The sequence below is a fragment of the Bos javanicus genome, chromosome 10 (genome assembly GCF_032452875.1).
Source record: "Bos javanicus breed banteng chromosome 10, ARS-OSU_banteng_1.0, whole genome shotgun sequence".
Lineage (NCBI taxonomy): Eukaryota > Metazoa > Chordata > Mammalia > Artiodactyla > Bovidae > Bos > Bos javanicus.
The window spans coordinates 24,620,148-24,635,148 of NC_083877.1; the positions used below are offsets into that span (position 1 = coordinate 24,620,148).

Consider the following 15,001-nt stretch of genomic DNA (forward strand, 5'->3'; position numbering starts at 1 on the left):
ATCAACTCTTCCAAGACCTTGACTATGGACAGTGAAATGGGTTTAAGATTTATTGCATCCAGAATAATTCTCTTCTAAGTTACCAAGCTCATATTAAACATTGAGTAAGGTTTATTGTTCTTATTCACTTTGCTGCACTCATAGGATGGGATGATGCAAGTGTCTTTTGGGACACATTCTGGTGAGGCAGATATGAACATTCTTGAGACCTCTAACTAATCAGGAAAACAACTTTATTGGAATTATTTTTTTCTCTGAATTCTTCTCACTTTTTACCACTTTTCAGTTCAGTTCAGTTCAGTTCAGTTCAGTCGCTCAGTCGTGTCTGACTCTTTGTGACCCCATGAATCACAGCACGCCAGGCCTCCCTGTCCATCACCAACTCCCAGAGTTCACCCAGACTCACATCCATTGAGTCAGTAATGCCATCCAGCCATCTCATCCTCTTTCATCCCCTTCTCCTCCTGCCCCCAATCCCTCCCAGCATCAGAGTCTTTTCCAATGAGTCAACTCTTCACATGAGGTGGCCAAAGTACTGGAGTTTCAGCTTTAGCATCATTCCTTCCAAAGAAATCCCAGGGCTGATCTCCTTCAGAATGGACTGGTTGGATCTCCTTGCAGTCCAAGGGACTCTCAAGAGTCTTCTCCAACACCACACTTCAAAGGCATCAATTCTTCGGCGCTCAGCCTTCTTCACAGTCCAACTCTCACACCCATACATGACTACTGGAAAAACCATAGCCTTGACTAGACAGACCTTTGTTGGCAAAGTAATGTCTCTGCTTTTGAATATGCTATCTAGGTTGGTCATAACTTTCCTTCCAAGGAGTAAGCGTCTTCCAATTTCATGGCTGCAATAACCATCTACAGTGATTTTGGAGCCCAGAAAAATAAAATCTAACACTGTTTCCACTGTTTCCCCATCTATTTCCCATGAAGTGATGGGACCAGATGCCATGATCTTCATTTTCTGAATGTTGAGCTTTAAGCCAACTTTTTCACTTTCCACTTTCACTTTCATCAAGAGGCTTTCCTCTTCACTTTCTTCCATAAGGGTGATGTCATCTGCATATCTGAGGTTATTGATATTTTCCCCCACAATCTTGATTCCAGCTTGTGCTTCCTCCAGTCCAGCGTTTCTCATAATGTACTCTGCATATAAGTTAAAGAAGCAGGGTGGCAATATACAGCCTTGACAAACTCCTTTTCCTATTTGGAACCAGTCTGTTGTTCCATGTCCAGTTCTAACTGTTGCTTCCTGACCTGCATACAAATTTCTCAAGAGGCAGATCAGGTGGACTGGTATTCCCAGCTCTTGATGAATTTTCCACAGTTTTTTGTGATCCACACAGTCAAAGGCTTTGGCATAGTCAGTAAAGCAGAAATAGATGTTTTTCTGGAACTCTCTTGCTTTTTCTATGATCCAGCAGATGTTGGCAATTTGATCTCTGGTTCCTCTGCCTTTTCTAAAACCAGCCTGAACATCAGGAAGTTCATGGTTTAGGTATTACTGAAGCCTGGCTTGAAGAATTTTGAACATTACTTTACTAGCGTGTGAGATGAGTGCAATTGTGCAGTGGTTTGAGCATTCTTTGGCATTGCCTTTCTTTGGGATTGGAATGAAAACTGAGCTTTTCCAGTCCTGTGGCCACTGCTGAGTTTTCCACATTTGCTGGCATATTGAGTGCAGCACTTTCACAGCATCATCTTTAAGGATTTGAAATAGCTCAACTGGAATTCCATCACCTCCGCTAGCTTTGTTGGTAGTGATGCTTTCTAAGGCCCACTTGACTTCGCATTCCAGGATGTCTGGCTCTAGGTCAGTGATCACACCATCGTGATTATCTGGGTCATGAAGATCTTTTTTGTACAGTTCTTCTGTGTATTCTTGCCATCTCTTCTTAATATCTTCTGCTTCTGTTAGGTCCATACCATTTCTGTCCTTTATTGAGCCCATCTTTGCATGAAATGTTCCCTTGGTATCTCTAATTTTCTTGAAGAGATCTCTAGTCTTTCCCATTCTGTTGTTTTCCTCTATTTCTTTGCATTGATCGCTGAGGAAGGCTTTCTTATCTCTTCTTGCTATTCTTTGGAACTCTGCATTCAGATGCTTATATCTTTCCTTTGCTCCTTTGCTTCTCTTCTTTTCACAGCTATTTGTAAGGCCTCCCCAGACAGCCATTTTGCTTTTTTGCATTTCTTTTCCACGGGGATGGTCTTGATCCCTGTCTCCTGTACAATGTCACGAACCTCATTCCATAGTTCATCAGGCACTCTATCTATCAGGTCTAGGCCCTTAAATCTATTTCTCACTTCCACTATATAATCATAAGGGATTTGATTTAGGTCATACAGCATACTATGATTGAATATTTAATTTTTGTCCTCTTATCAGCTATTCTGCTAGTTCCAAGTTAGAAGTCTGTAGTGCAGAAGGAAATACAGATTGAGAAAGGAAGATAAAGACCAAAGTTCATAATCTGTAGGGCCAAAAAGTGTCTGTGATTAAAACTGTACGAGTGTAGGTAAGAAATAATCAACACTGCAAATGCCCTGTGGTGGCTTCACGGTGTGACTGTGGCTGGAAGAGGGGCTGAGCCCACGGAGGGTTTGTGTAGAGGCTGCAGGTGCCTGGGGAGCACTGTGCTGCACAGCACAGAAGTAAATGCCTGAGTCTGTGGTCTGCGAAGAGGAAATGTGCAGTGAGCTGCGACGTTCTTTAGGGATTGTCGTGGCGTTTAATCTTCCATCTTGTTTTGTTCCTGAAGGAATGTTAAACAGGTGGATAAGGCGGCCACTGGGGTTCTGAAGGTACCACTGTACATTGCTCACGGAGGCAGAAAAATTGCACCTCAGCATGTGGCTGGCTCCCTCCTGGAGACTCAAGGCCGGGGGACTCTGCTCCACATCCAGCCCTTGCACACCTGATGAGAAACAAACAGTCACAGGAGAGGGTCATTGTAACTCTGACAAAATCGTGGAAGTGACCTCCCCCACACACACACAACTCCCATAGATGATGAGAAGGATAGAAAGTCTGCAGGACTTGTAAGTTCCTCTCTCTCCCTTAACAATACTACAGCTGCTCAATCCTTCAGATGCCCCTCTGGGGCAGCCCCAACTCACAGCAAACCTGGGCAAACAAAAGCCCCAGCACAGTGCCTGCTAGCCTCTTCATGATGCTTCCTCTTCTTACTGAGACATTTTCACTGTAAGATACTTCACTAAACCCTGAGGGAGGGAGTGTCATAAGCTGTTGTGGAAATGTTCCTGCTCCTGCAGCCAGTCAGCTCACCCAACAAGTCCTGCTCATGCCCTCACTTTGTGACAGGAAGCCCCACCCTCTCACCTCAACCAATTCAGAATGGGCTGCAGAGGAGTGGAGCAGAGTGGGAAATAGAAAGGTCATTATTTTAGGACTTGAGGGGCATTTTCTAAGAACATTGCAGTGAAGGTAGACTCTGATTTTGAATTTGTGGAGGATTTTAGGGAAGAGAAAACAAAAATTAATTATCTAGCCATAGTTTTAGTCTCAGATGGCATGGATGCAGAAGATTCTTGCATAATGAAATATTTTCTCAGGAGTTCTCAGGATTCTTTTTTTTTTTTTTTTGCATCTGCTGTGTACAAACCTGTGATTCTGAAGGATGCTCACAAATCAGCACAGTATTCATTTCAGTCTTGGCTGGAACACTTTGCAGTATTAAACAGTTTCATTTTTAAATATATATATATATATATATATATATATATATATATATATATATTCTAGACTGAACCTACATAAAGAGTTATATTATTTTGAATCTCTAGATGGGCACTGAAATTATAATTTTATTTTTTTTAATTTTTATTAAAACATATAATTTTAAAATAAAAATAAATTTTAAATAAAATTTCAGGTTTAAATACATCATATTTTATTTATTTTGTTATTTTTTAAATTAGAGGATAATTGCTTTACATTGTTGTGTTAATTTCTGCCATACAACAATGAGAATCAGTCATGGTTATATATACATATATATACCATCCCTCTTGAGCATCCCTCCCCTTTTCCATCCCAACCCTCTAGTTCCTCACAGAGCACCAGTATGGGCTCCATCTGATATATCGCATCTTCCCACTAGTTATCTATTTTACACTAAATACATTTTAACTGTTGATTATTGCTATTTGGATTCTGCTTTTTACCTCTAGTAGGTTATTTTAAAAGAACAATAAGTATTTTTTAAAGCATATGAAAAAAAATTCTGCTTTTTCTCAGAGTCTATGATTAATAATGGTTCCCTGTATATGAATTTAGAGGTAAAGGGGGTAGAAAATGAGGACTTGTATATTTTCACTGAAGTAAAACTGAAGTGATCTGCAGACTCTCAGGAACAGATGGACAGTTCGAGACCGTTGCAAATGTTGACTAAAGGAACTGTGAGAGACAGTGTAGAAAAATAAAAGTAATAATAATTATTATTGGCCACACAGTGTATATTAGAGAAATAAAATTAGAAGAGAGAAAAGAGGAGAGGGGCAACCAGAGTGGGTCAATTGGAACTTTGGCACAAAAATGCACTTAACCTAGAATGCCTGTTATAGGTGACCACTGGATAAACAAAGCCTTTTATTCCTTCATATTCTATTGTCTGGACATACAAGAAGAGATAAGGAAGTTCAGTAGAGGTAGGAATAGTTGTACCTCCACTTCAGGGGGCCCCTTTAGAGCCAGTGATGTGATTGTCAGGCGGGTCACTGACTGGCCTCCAGTTCTTCCTGAAACAGTAGCGCTAAATCAATGAAACCAGGACAAATCTGTCTATAATAAGACAATATCTCTGTTCAGATTTCAACCAGAACTGGTTTGTTCTATAGAGGCAGGAGCATGGAATGTAATGTTACTGATTCCCTATGAAGAGCATTCCCAACAGGAGAAGGGTGGTGGAGAATCTGACTATGCAGAAATTAAGATGAGAGCCATATTGTGGAAGATCTTCCCTAAGGAGCAGGAGGGAATGCGCCAGTGTGCTGAGTGCTATTACAAGGAAATCTGAGATTCAAAAGATCATTATTTAAGCAAATTATAGTGACTGTCAGGCAGAAATTCTTCCTTGACAATGATGGCTTCTAGTGTTGAACCTATTTAAATGTGTACCTCAGTGAGCTGAGAGATACAGAAGCTCATAGGAGTGAAATGGAACTTTTGCTGGAGGTGACATTTCCAGTTTATGCAACATCACCCCCTGGAGGACAGCAATTGGAACAAATCCTACCTTGAGACTTTTATGCCATATTTCCTCCCCATTCTTACCAGGGTTGAATTTCTTCCCATTCTAATTTGATGAGTGTTTTCAGGGGTTCATTTATCCAGTGGTCACCTATAACGGGCACTCTAGGTTAAGTACATTTTTGTGCCAAAGTTCCAAGTGACCCACTCTGGTTGCCCCTCTCCTCTTTTCTGTATTCTAATTAAGTTGTTGTTGTTGCTCAGTCACTAAGTTGTGTTCGACTCTGAGGCCCCATGGACTGCAGGATGCCAGGCTTCCCTGTATTCATTATCTCCCAGAGTTTGTCAAATTCATGTTTACTGAGTCAGTGAAGCCATCCAACTATCTTGTCCTCTGTCACCATCTTCTCCTCCTGCCCTCAATCTATCCCAGCATCAGGATCTTTTCAAATGAGCTGGCTCTTCACATCACATGGCCAAAGTATTGGAGCTTCAGCAGCAGTCTTCCAAAGTATATCCAGGGTTGATTTCCTTTAGAATTGATGGTTTTGATCTCCATGATGTCCAAAGACTCTCAAGAGTCTTCCCCAGCACCACAACTCAAAAGCATCAATTTTTCAATGCTCAGACTTTATGGTCAAACTCTCACATCCATACACGACTACTGCGAAAATGATAATCTTGACTATACAGATCTTTGTCAGCAAAGTGATGTCTTTGCTTTTTAATAGACTGTCTAGGTTTGTAATAGCTTTTCTTCCAAGAAGCAAGCATCCTTTAATTTCATGGCTGCAGTCACCATGCAGGGACTTTGCATACCTAGAATATAGTATCTGCCACTGCTTCCACTTTTCCCCTGCCTATTTGCCATAAAGTGATGGGACCTAATGTCATGATCTAAGTTTTTCGAATTTTCAGTTTTAATCCAGCTTTTTCACTGTCTTCTTTCACCCTCATCAAGAGGTTCTTTAGTTCCTCTTGGCTTTCTACCATAAGCGTGGTGTCATCTGCATATCTGAGGTTATTGATATTTCTCCCAGAAATCTTGATTCCAGCTTGTGATTCATCCAGCCCAGGGTTTTGCATGAGGTATTTTGCATATAGTTAAATAAGCAGGGTGACAATATACAGCCCTGACATACTTCTTTCCCAATTTTGAGCCAGTCTGTGGTTCCATGTCTGATTCTAACTGTTGCTTCTTGACCCACATACAGGTTTCTCAGAAGACAGTGGTGGACTTCCCCTATCAATGTTCCTTTCGGATATCAAAAGTGGGTTTTAAAAATGCAAATAGCTTCATATGAGAAGAAATGAAATACAAGTAGACATGCAGTGAGAAGGTTGAACTAAACCAAAATCTGTCAGGAGCCACATTAGGCATTACTGACAAAATGGAGGCACGGCTCCAGCCCCCTCTCCTCATTCCCCAGGCACGGACCCGGGATTAAGGAGTTAGGCCTTGTAATTCTGACTTGTCTTTTCCTCTCCTCGGCTGAGTTGACTGAAAAGGAATAGTAATGTGCTTATTGTTCTTGAGAGGAGCATGAGGAGGCACAAAGCCTTCTGCAGCTGGGCTCAGAAAATAATTCATAAAGTTAATCATTGACATTTGTTCAAGGACTTTTACAAAAGAGTGTTCCAGGATGAGCATATAGGCCGTAGCTTGAGGCCATGGGAGGAATTGATATCTGAAGCTTATTTGTGAGGAGAATGTTTATGGCAAAAGAGTTTACTGAATTTAGGGCTTAGAAATAATTAAAACAGTTAGAAGTTAAAGATTTAAGGAATGTTGTAAAGTTAGCATATTTTATTATAGCTTATAGAAATTAGAAATTTTTAGAGACTATAGCTGGAAGCCTTTTTAAGAGATAGTGAGCTCAGGATGTTAGGGGCAAACAGGATTTAGGAAGATAAGTAGTAAACTGAGGAATGTAGCATGAGTTACTATGTAATCACAAGTTAACTATAGGACACATTAGAGGAGGTAGATAATAGATGATAAGGCTGATTCCGAGAGAATCATTGAAGCAGGAACTCTGTTTGAAGAGCAACAATGATTTATGGAGATAATAAATCTGGGAGAGGGGGAACTGAAAATGTCAAACCTCTGGCCTAATGTTTTTGTAAAAGTATAAAAGAGAATCTTAAACTTGGAATAAACAGGCAGTCCGTAGAAAACTGAGAGGCTGTCTCATTCGCCGACACCATTCACCTCTCCAAATTGAATCCCTGGCTGCTGGAGTTGGACTCTGGCAAAAATCAAACTCTCACCAATGACTTAATGAGGCATAATCAACTGTTCTGGTGTAAAACATGCAGATTTTCTTGCCAGGTGTGTGAGAAGAAGGTGTCTGTCCATGTCTCATTCATGAATGTGAAGAAACACCACAGAAGGTCTAGCTCTTAGGATGTAGCAACAGTGGAGTTTAAATGTTGACCTAGTTGAACCACATTATTTTGCTTGATATCTTTGAGTAATCATTTAGTGCATTTTAAACCATGGGAAAAGAGGCTAGAGATCTGACTCACTGAGGCCAATATACTGGTGGAAGTCAAGGTTAGTGATGTTCAGTACAGTCTAGTTAGTTGAGGGAACTACAGTGACTGGAATGCCTATTAATCTATTTCCACTTCCCCCTGATTACTGAAAACACTGTGGTTCATTGGCTTTCCCTTTTCCAATCCACACATAGCTCTTCCTCAACCCTGGTCCCAGAGCAGAAGCAGGCAAGGCTTTGGGTGTGGGCTGCAGTGGGCTTAGCGGCATTGTGTGGAGGTACAGAAGTATGTGGCTGAGTCTTCAGTCCTCTGATATACAGGGAGCTGTAGCCCTCCTTAGTATTCAGAGTGACTCACTTGTCCTTGCTCTTTTTCATCCCCATTTACATTCACTACAAACAGGTTCTTGGGGGCTTTTTGCAGGTTCCCATCTGTACTGTGTAAAACATAGAAAGAGCTGGAAGGGGAACTGCAGGTGAAATTGGGACTCTATCTTTTCTGAACATAGCGAAGGAGGACGCTGTTCCACAGTCAAGAGCCTGTTCACTCCTGTTCAGAAAGACAAGGTCACACATAGAAAATAATTTATCTACAGAGTATTCATTGTCTTCACATTCCCAAATATTAGAACCTGGAGGTGCCTGACTGTGCCCCACCCCCACCTTGCCCATCACCATCCCAGACTGCTCAGAATGTCTTCAGCAGCCTCTGGACTTATGACCAGGATGAAGCCACAGGATCAGTAATGAGGCTAGAAAAGTTCTCCTCTCCATTTATCCTGATCAAGTATCTTCAACATGGAAAGTTCTACAGCCTAGATCTGTGGAACATTCTGCTTCAGGTAATAGGATTCTGCATCTGGTTGCCCAGCCAATAAGAGAGGATAACACATACATGTGCTAGAAATACCCCATTTCTGCCCTAGAATCAGTTTCCTGTGGTTCAAGGAGGGATCAAATTCTGCTTTCTTGAGACCAACTTCACAAACATTAAGGATATCTCTCACGAGCTCACAATGCAAAGAGAGCCGACAACCTTTCAGAACTGGGTTGCCTTAGGATGGGCTGCTATTATTCAACTTGAGAGAGATTGGAATTGCAAATATGGAAGGAAACACACTTTGGTTAGGAATCTTTTACATAAAATTTCAATAAAATTTATAAACTTTCAAATCCCAATTTATAAATGTGCACAAGTGCTATGCATTAAATTATTTTTATGCACAGCATTCTAATAGAAAAGTTATGCAATAGAGATATTATTTCCAACTTACAAACAAGAAACTAAAGCTGAAAGAGATCAAGTAAATTTGAGATCACACATATGGTAGGCGGCATAGTAAAAATCACATTGCATATCTATCTGGCTAAGTAGTCTGTAGTGTTTGGAATCTGCCACACCACCTACATTTGTGATACTCAGTAAATGTGTAAGTGCTAGCAAAGGTATATTCTAAAAATACTGGGAACTTACTTTATGGTTATTCTTCCTAATAGCACCAAAACGTGCAACATCTGGTGAATGGATAAACGAAATGTAATTCATTTGCCAGTGAATTGCTATTCATCAATAAATATAAGTGAAATACTAAAGTATGCTACAAGATAAATAATTTTTTAAAATTATGTTAAGGAATAATAGCCAGACACAAGATTGCATATTTTTTTTCTTTTTTTTTTAAATTTTATTTTATTTTTAAACTTTACAATATTGTATTAGTTTTGCCAAACATCGAAATGAATCCACCACAGGTATACCCGCGTTCCCCATCCTGAACCCTCCACCCTTCTCCTTCCCCTCCCCTCTCTCTGGGTCGTCCCAGTGCACCAGCCCCAAGCATCCAGTACCGTGCATCGAACTTGGACTGGCGACTCGTTTCATACATGATATTATACATGTTTCAATGCTATTTTCCCAAATCTCCCCACCCTTAATATTCACGAAAGGAACTTATAAAATTATAAATGTGGTCAGTGGTAGCTATGGGGCCAAGCATGGAAATAAAGAACTATAATTGGGGATGAAGGATAATTTACTAAAAATTATTAAACTGGAAATTCAAAATGGATGAATTTTAGGGAATGTCACTTATACCTCAGTAGAGTTGCTTAAAAATAAATAAGAATTTTGTTCTGTCTTATCTGTTACAGTCAGGTAGAATGTTAGTTTAACTCAACATGTACATATTTATTTAAACACGTGATTTGGGGCCCACAATTTCCCTAGAACCTTTGAAAATTATAAAAGCAACGTTATCTGTGAGCTCAATATGTAGTTGGAAAAATAAAATGCATCCAGGAAAATTTATTAGTACAAGATAGCATTAAGACTGTTCAGAATCTAAATCTACTTCTTAGAATCTGGTACTGCAGATTGACTGCAAAACCTTCTTTCCAGTGAACAACTGAAATAAGCAAAGGAAACAGCATGGTTGTTGTTCAGTCGCTAAGTTGACTGTTTGTGACCCCAGGCACGCTAGTGTCCTCTGTCCTCCACTATGCCCCGGAGTTTGCTCAAATTCATGTGCATTGACTCAGTAATGTTATCTAACCACCTCATCTCATCTCACCTAAACAGTATGGGGTAGGTGATAAAAATCAGAGCAGTGCCTTCCACTTGTGTGCTCAGTCGCTCAGTTGTATCCGACTCTTTTCAACCCCATGGACTGTAGCCCGCCAGGTTTCTCTGTCCATGGGGATTCTCCAGGCAAGAATACTGGAGAGGCTTTCCATGCCCTCCTCCAGGGGATCTTCCCAACTCAGAGGTCAAACTCAGGTCTCCGGCATTGCAGGTAGATTTTTCACTGTCTGAGCCACGGGGAAAGCTCATGAATACTGAAACTTAACTCATGTTCTGAAAGAGAAACAGGATTGGAAGGTCTCAACAGCTAACTCCTGACTTACCTTCCTAAGAAAAGAGATGCAGCTATGGTTAATAAAGGAATATCTGAAAAGTCTCATTAATGTCTCCTATTTAGAAGTATAAATGTATGTTTCAGGAGGGGACATGAGACTAACAATAGTGTAATGTATTGTTAGTTGCCCAGTTGTGTCTGACTCTTTGCAACCCATTGACTGAAGCCCACCAGGCTCTACTGTAATTGGGATTTTCCAGGCAAGAATACCAGAGTGGGTTACCATGCTCTCCTCCATGGATCAAACCCGTGTCTAAACCATGACCCAGGGATTGAACGCATGTCTCTTACATCTCCTGCATTGGCAGGCCAGTTCTTTACCAACTAGCACCACCTGTGAAGCCCTGACACACAGAAGGCACTACAGATTGATTTCTTTTTTCTTTTCTCCAGATCACAGCAATCAGCCCACTAGAGGAAAGGATTTTGAGGACATGACCACACCATTCAGAAAACTCATTTGCTATGGAGCTTATTTCTGATGAGACTACTAATTCCTTGATAAATTTACCCACATCTTGGAGGGTCTGTGTCCAAATCAGGAAGTATAGGGCTCCAATAGCAGGAAGCATTCCTTCAACTAATATGACAGAATCCTGAAATCTAAAGCTATCTTAATTATCTGAAATAGAGGCCAAGCCAATTGACCACTAGATAAATTAAATCAATCTGCCTGAAGTGGCTTGCATGGTAAAAATGTTGACAACTCTCAATTAACAAATCAAAATGAGTCCAACTTAATCTTTTATTTTAGAGTTTGAGTAGTGTGAACTCTAGAAATACTTTTATCTTTTGCACTACACACACATATATATTAGTTTCCCAAGTGGCTTACTGGTAAAGAATCCACCTGAAAAGCAGGAGACACAAGTTAGATCACTGGGTCAGGGAGATACCACGGAGAAGGAAATGGCAACCCACTCCAGTATTCTTGCTTAGGAAATCCTGTTGATAGCAGAGCCTGGCAAGCTACCGTCTACCGGGTCACAAAAAAGTCAGACATGATTTAACGACTAAACAACAATATATATTGCTGAACCATTCCTGGGCCCACTTGCTCATGTGGGTTGCAGTGAAGCAAAATGCAGTGTTTATCACAGGGCACCAAGCAAGTAGTCCATGCAGCCAGGACTCAAAATCCTAGAATTCCCAGATGGCTGTGGGGAAAATGTTTTAAAGATAAGGTGAGGGAAGGGAGTTATGGGGTTCATAATCAGCTTGTGGACATTCTTCTGATTCATTGCTGGTGAGTTAATCAGGAGTCAGCACAATCAACCTTTTGTTTACAACCAGTCTTAGATCTGGTGCTTCCAGAGTAGCTGAGACAGTAAAGCATCCACCTGCAATTCAAGAGCCCCAGGTTTGATCCCTAGAGAAGGAAGATCCCCTGGAGAAGGAAATGGCAACCCACTCCAATATTCGTGCCTGGAGAATTCCATGGACAGTGGACCCTGGCAGCTACAGCTCATGAGATCACAAAGAGTTGGACACGACTGAGTGACTAACACACACAGTCTGAGGTCTAGCACTTATGAGCACATACAGGTAACTTATTCCACTTGGTAGGGGTTTCAGATTCTGCAAAACAGCTCAAAGAACATGTCTCAGAATGTTACACACCGTCCTTGGGGGGGATCTGAAGGTCCTTGACTTTGTTTAATGGCTAAACTATTGGAGAAGATTCATGAGAGTCCCTTGCACTACAAGGAGATCAAACCAGTCAATTGTAAAGGAAATCAGTCCTGAATATTCATTGGAAGGACTGATGCTGAAGCTGAAGCTCCAATACTTTGGCCACCTGATGCAAAGAACTGACTCATCGGAAAACACTCTGATGCTGGGAAAGATTGAAGGCAGGAAGAGAAGGGGATGACAGAGGATGAGATGGTTGCATGGCATTACCAACTCTATGGACATGAGTTTGAGCAAGCTCTGGGAGTTGGTGATGGACAGGGAAGCCTGGTGTGCTGCAGTCCATAGGGTCTCAAAGGGTTGGACCTGACTGTGCGACTGAATTGAACTGAAACTATTATTGTTTTGTCTTGCTTGATTGTTTTCTTTCTGCATTTTCTCAATTCTCTGATTAAATTTATACTTTGGGACTTGGGGAATGTCTGGGAGCTAAAGTTTTTCTACACACAAGAGGCAGAGAGAGGACATTGCAGGGGCAGATGGGGTGGTCTGCCCCATAAGGTCCTGCTCAATTATCTATAGATAGATAGATAAATAGATAAATAGTCTCCTGTGAGTGCTGTGCATTGTTCAGGAATGCAGGATGCAACACTGAAGAGAATTTAAAAAACAAAAAGGCCTAGAATGCAGTAGGAGGAGAACAAATTAAACAACTTCCTTTAAAAAAATTAGACAATTTTAAATAGTAATAAGCACTTTAAAGACAATACAAAACTGTGTTAAGATAGAGTTACTCTTGGGATGAGGAAGAGCATCTCCTCCAAGTAAGGTATGGAGGGAGGGCACCACTCTGACACTTACTCTGCAATACCAGGCAAGTATTGAAACTGTCTCATGTTCAATTTTATTTCTCTAAGTAGCCAGTATCTTTCTGCTGGGCACTGGGCTCAGCATCAGTATTCATTACTTCATTCGTTTCTTGTAAGAACCCTGCATGATAAATTCTATCAATAACCATAGTGCAGAGATGAGGAAATGGAAGCATAAAAATTACTGTCACAATCCCAATGTCACACAACTAATGAAAGCTATATCTAGAAATACAACTTAAGTCTTTGGTCTTAAGCACTTTGCCCCACTGTCTTCCTAAAGTAGGATGGACACAACTTTGAGGGGTTCCAGTAAGAATTGTGAACACACGTGCAAATCACTTAGTACAACACCTTCTCTGTCACAGGCTCTCAACCAGCTGTGGTAATGTACAAAATCTTTGAGGCTAGGAAGCCACAGAATGAAATTCCAGAGGAGTCTATCTACAAGATAAAGCTCAATATTTTTCTGAGGATTGTTTAACAGTTTACAGAGGAGATTTCATGTGTTAATCTAAGTATCAGCAGTCTATCATGTTTCTTACTGTTAATGGGAAATCAGTTCCCATTAACTGATGTTAACTACCTTAAATATAAGGTATTATATGGAGAGAATGGGTATTATACTATAACATAGAAAGAGTATACCAACCTGTGTTTGCTACTACTGTTTATTAGTATTTTCATAATTGAATCTTGCTCCCACTTCTCTGGATATTTCTATACTACAGAAAAGGGCAGAGCAGTAAATGAAGTTTGATTTAATAGAGAAAAATCTATCTTGTGCAACAATTTCAAACTTTCTGTACAAGGTAGCCTACAACTCTGCAGCCATAATCATCTCTTGTGTTGTATTTGTCATTTGGAATCAATCACTTTCACATATGGCAGGCAAAAGAAAAAACAAACAGCCAGGTTTCCTGAATCCTCTCCCTCTTGATTTCTGCACTGGGAAGTTTACTGACTGGTTCAGCCTTGGCAGCTCCTATTGTGATTAGGCTTCCCCACAATTTAATCCAAGATCACTGGAGGGGAGCAGGGAAGCCAGAGAAAGCCTCACAAAATGTTTGAGCAGGACACCAGGTGGCAGTATATCAGCTTTCATTCTTGCTGCATGCAGTGTGCTAGATAGAGTCTGATTCTTAGGTCAGAAAAACAGATTTCGACAAAGGATTCACAAAGTGGTGATGCCGAGGTCCAGCCCCAGCCGATCCAGGGAGTTCAAAGGGGAGACAGCATCGGTGAGTACACTGGCTTTAATTAAATATTAATCAAAGATATAAAGAGTAATAGAATGAGGATAGCTTAGCAGGAAAATTCAGTGGAGAAAAGAGGCTGAGTAGCTTGGTTTACGCGGAAAACCAATAAAACTTCAAGCCAAGAAGTTTGCACCACTTACGTAGGCCACAGGCGTCCTTCTGTTCTCCCATGGGAGAGGAGACACTGAGGCCTCCCCGTTCAGATCTTAGAAGCCGGCAAAATTAGTAAGCTTGACGGGCCTCTGCACTACAGATGGAGACTCAGACAGAGGTTGAGAGAAAGAATGACATGCGGAGGCCAAGCTTCAGTGAGCAATGCCTGTAGCTTTATTTTCAAAGGGGCTTTTATACCATAAGTTGCACATAGAGGATAACAGGGGGTGTGAAATCATGAAAAGTCAGCAGTCTTTGATCCTTATCGAAACCAGGGTTTCTTTTCTGCAAACTTATCTTATACAAATGGTTTAGGTGACTTACATCATCTTCTGGCCAGAAGGCCTATTAACATTTTATGACTCTGACAAAGGCTTGTCAACCATAAGACTTATTTTCTCTAAGAGTAATTATTTTAAAGTTTGGCGCCATCCTCCAAAGGTGTTAGATAAAGTTG

The 15,001-nt window shown here is 40.8% G+C and overlaps 1 gene segment (V, D, J or C); it reads right to left on the minus strand.

Annotated features, from left to right (window-relative positions):
- Nucleotides 1-2,505: 2,505 nt before the first annotated feature.
- On the minus strand, nucleotides 2,506-3,344 carry LOC133255169 (T cell receptor alpha variable 22-like). The segment is given in 2 exon segments: nucleotides 2,506-2,924; nucleotides 3,127-3,344. Coding segments are annotated over 2 exon segments (543 nt in total).
- Nucleotides 3,345-15,001: the final 11,657 nt, after the last annotated feature.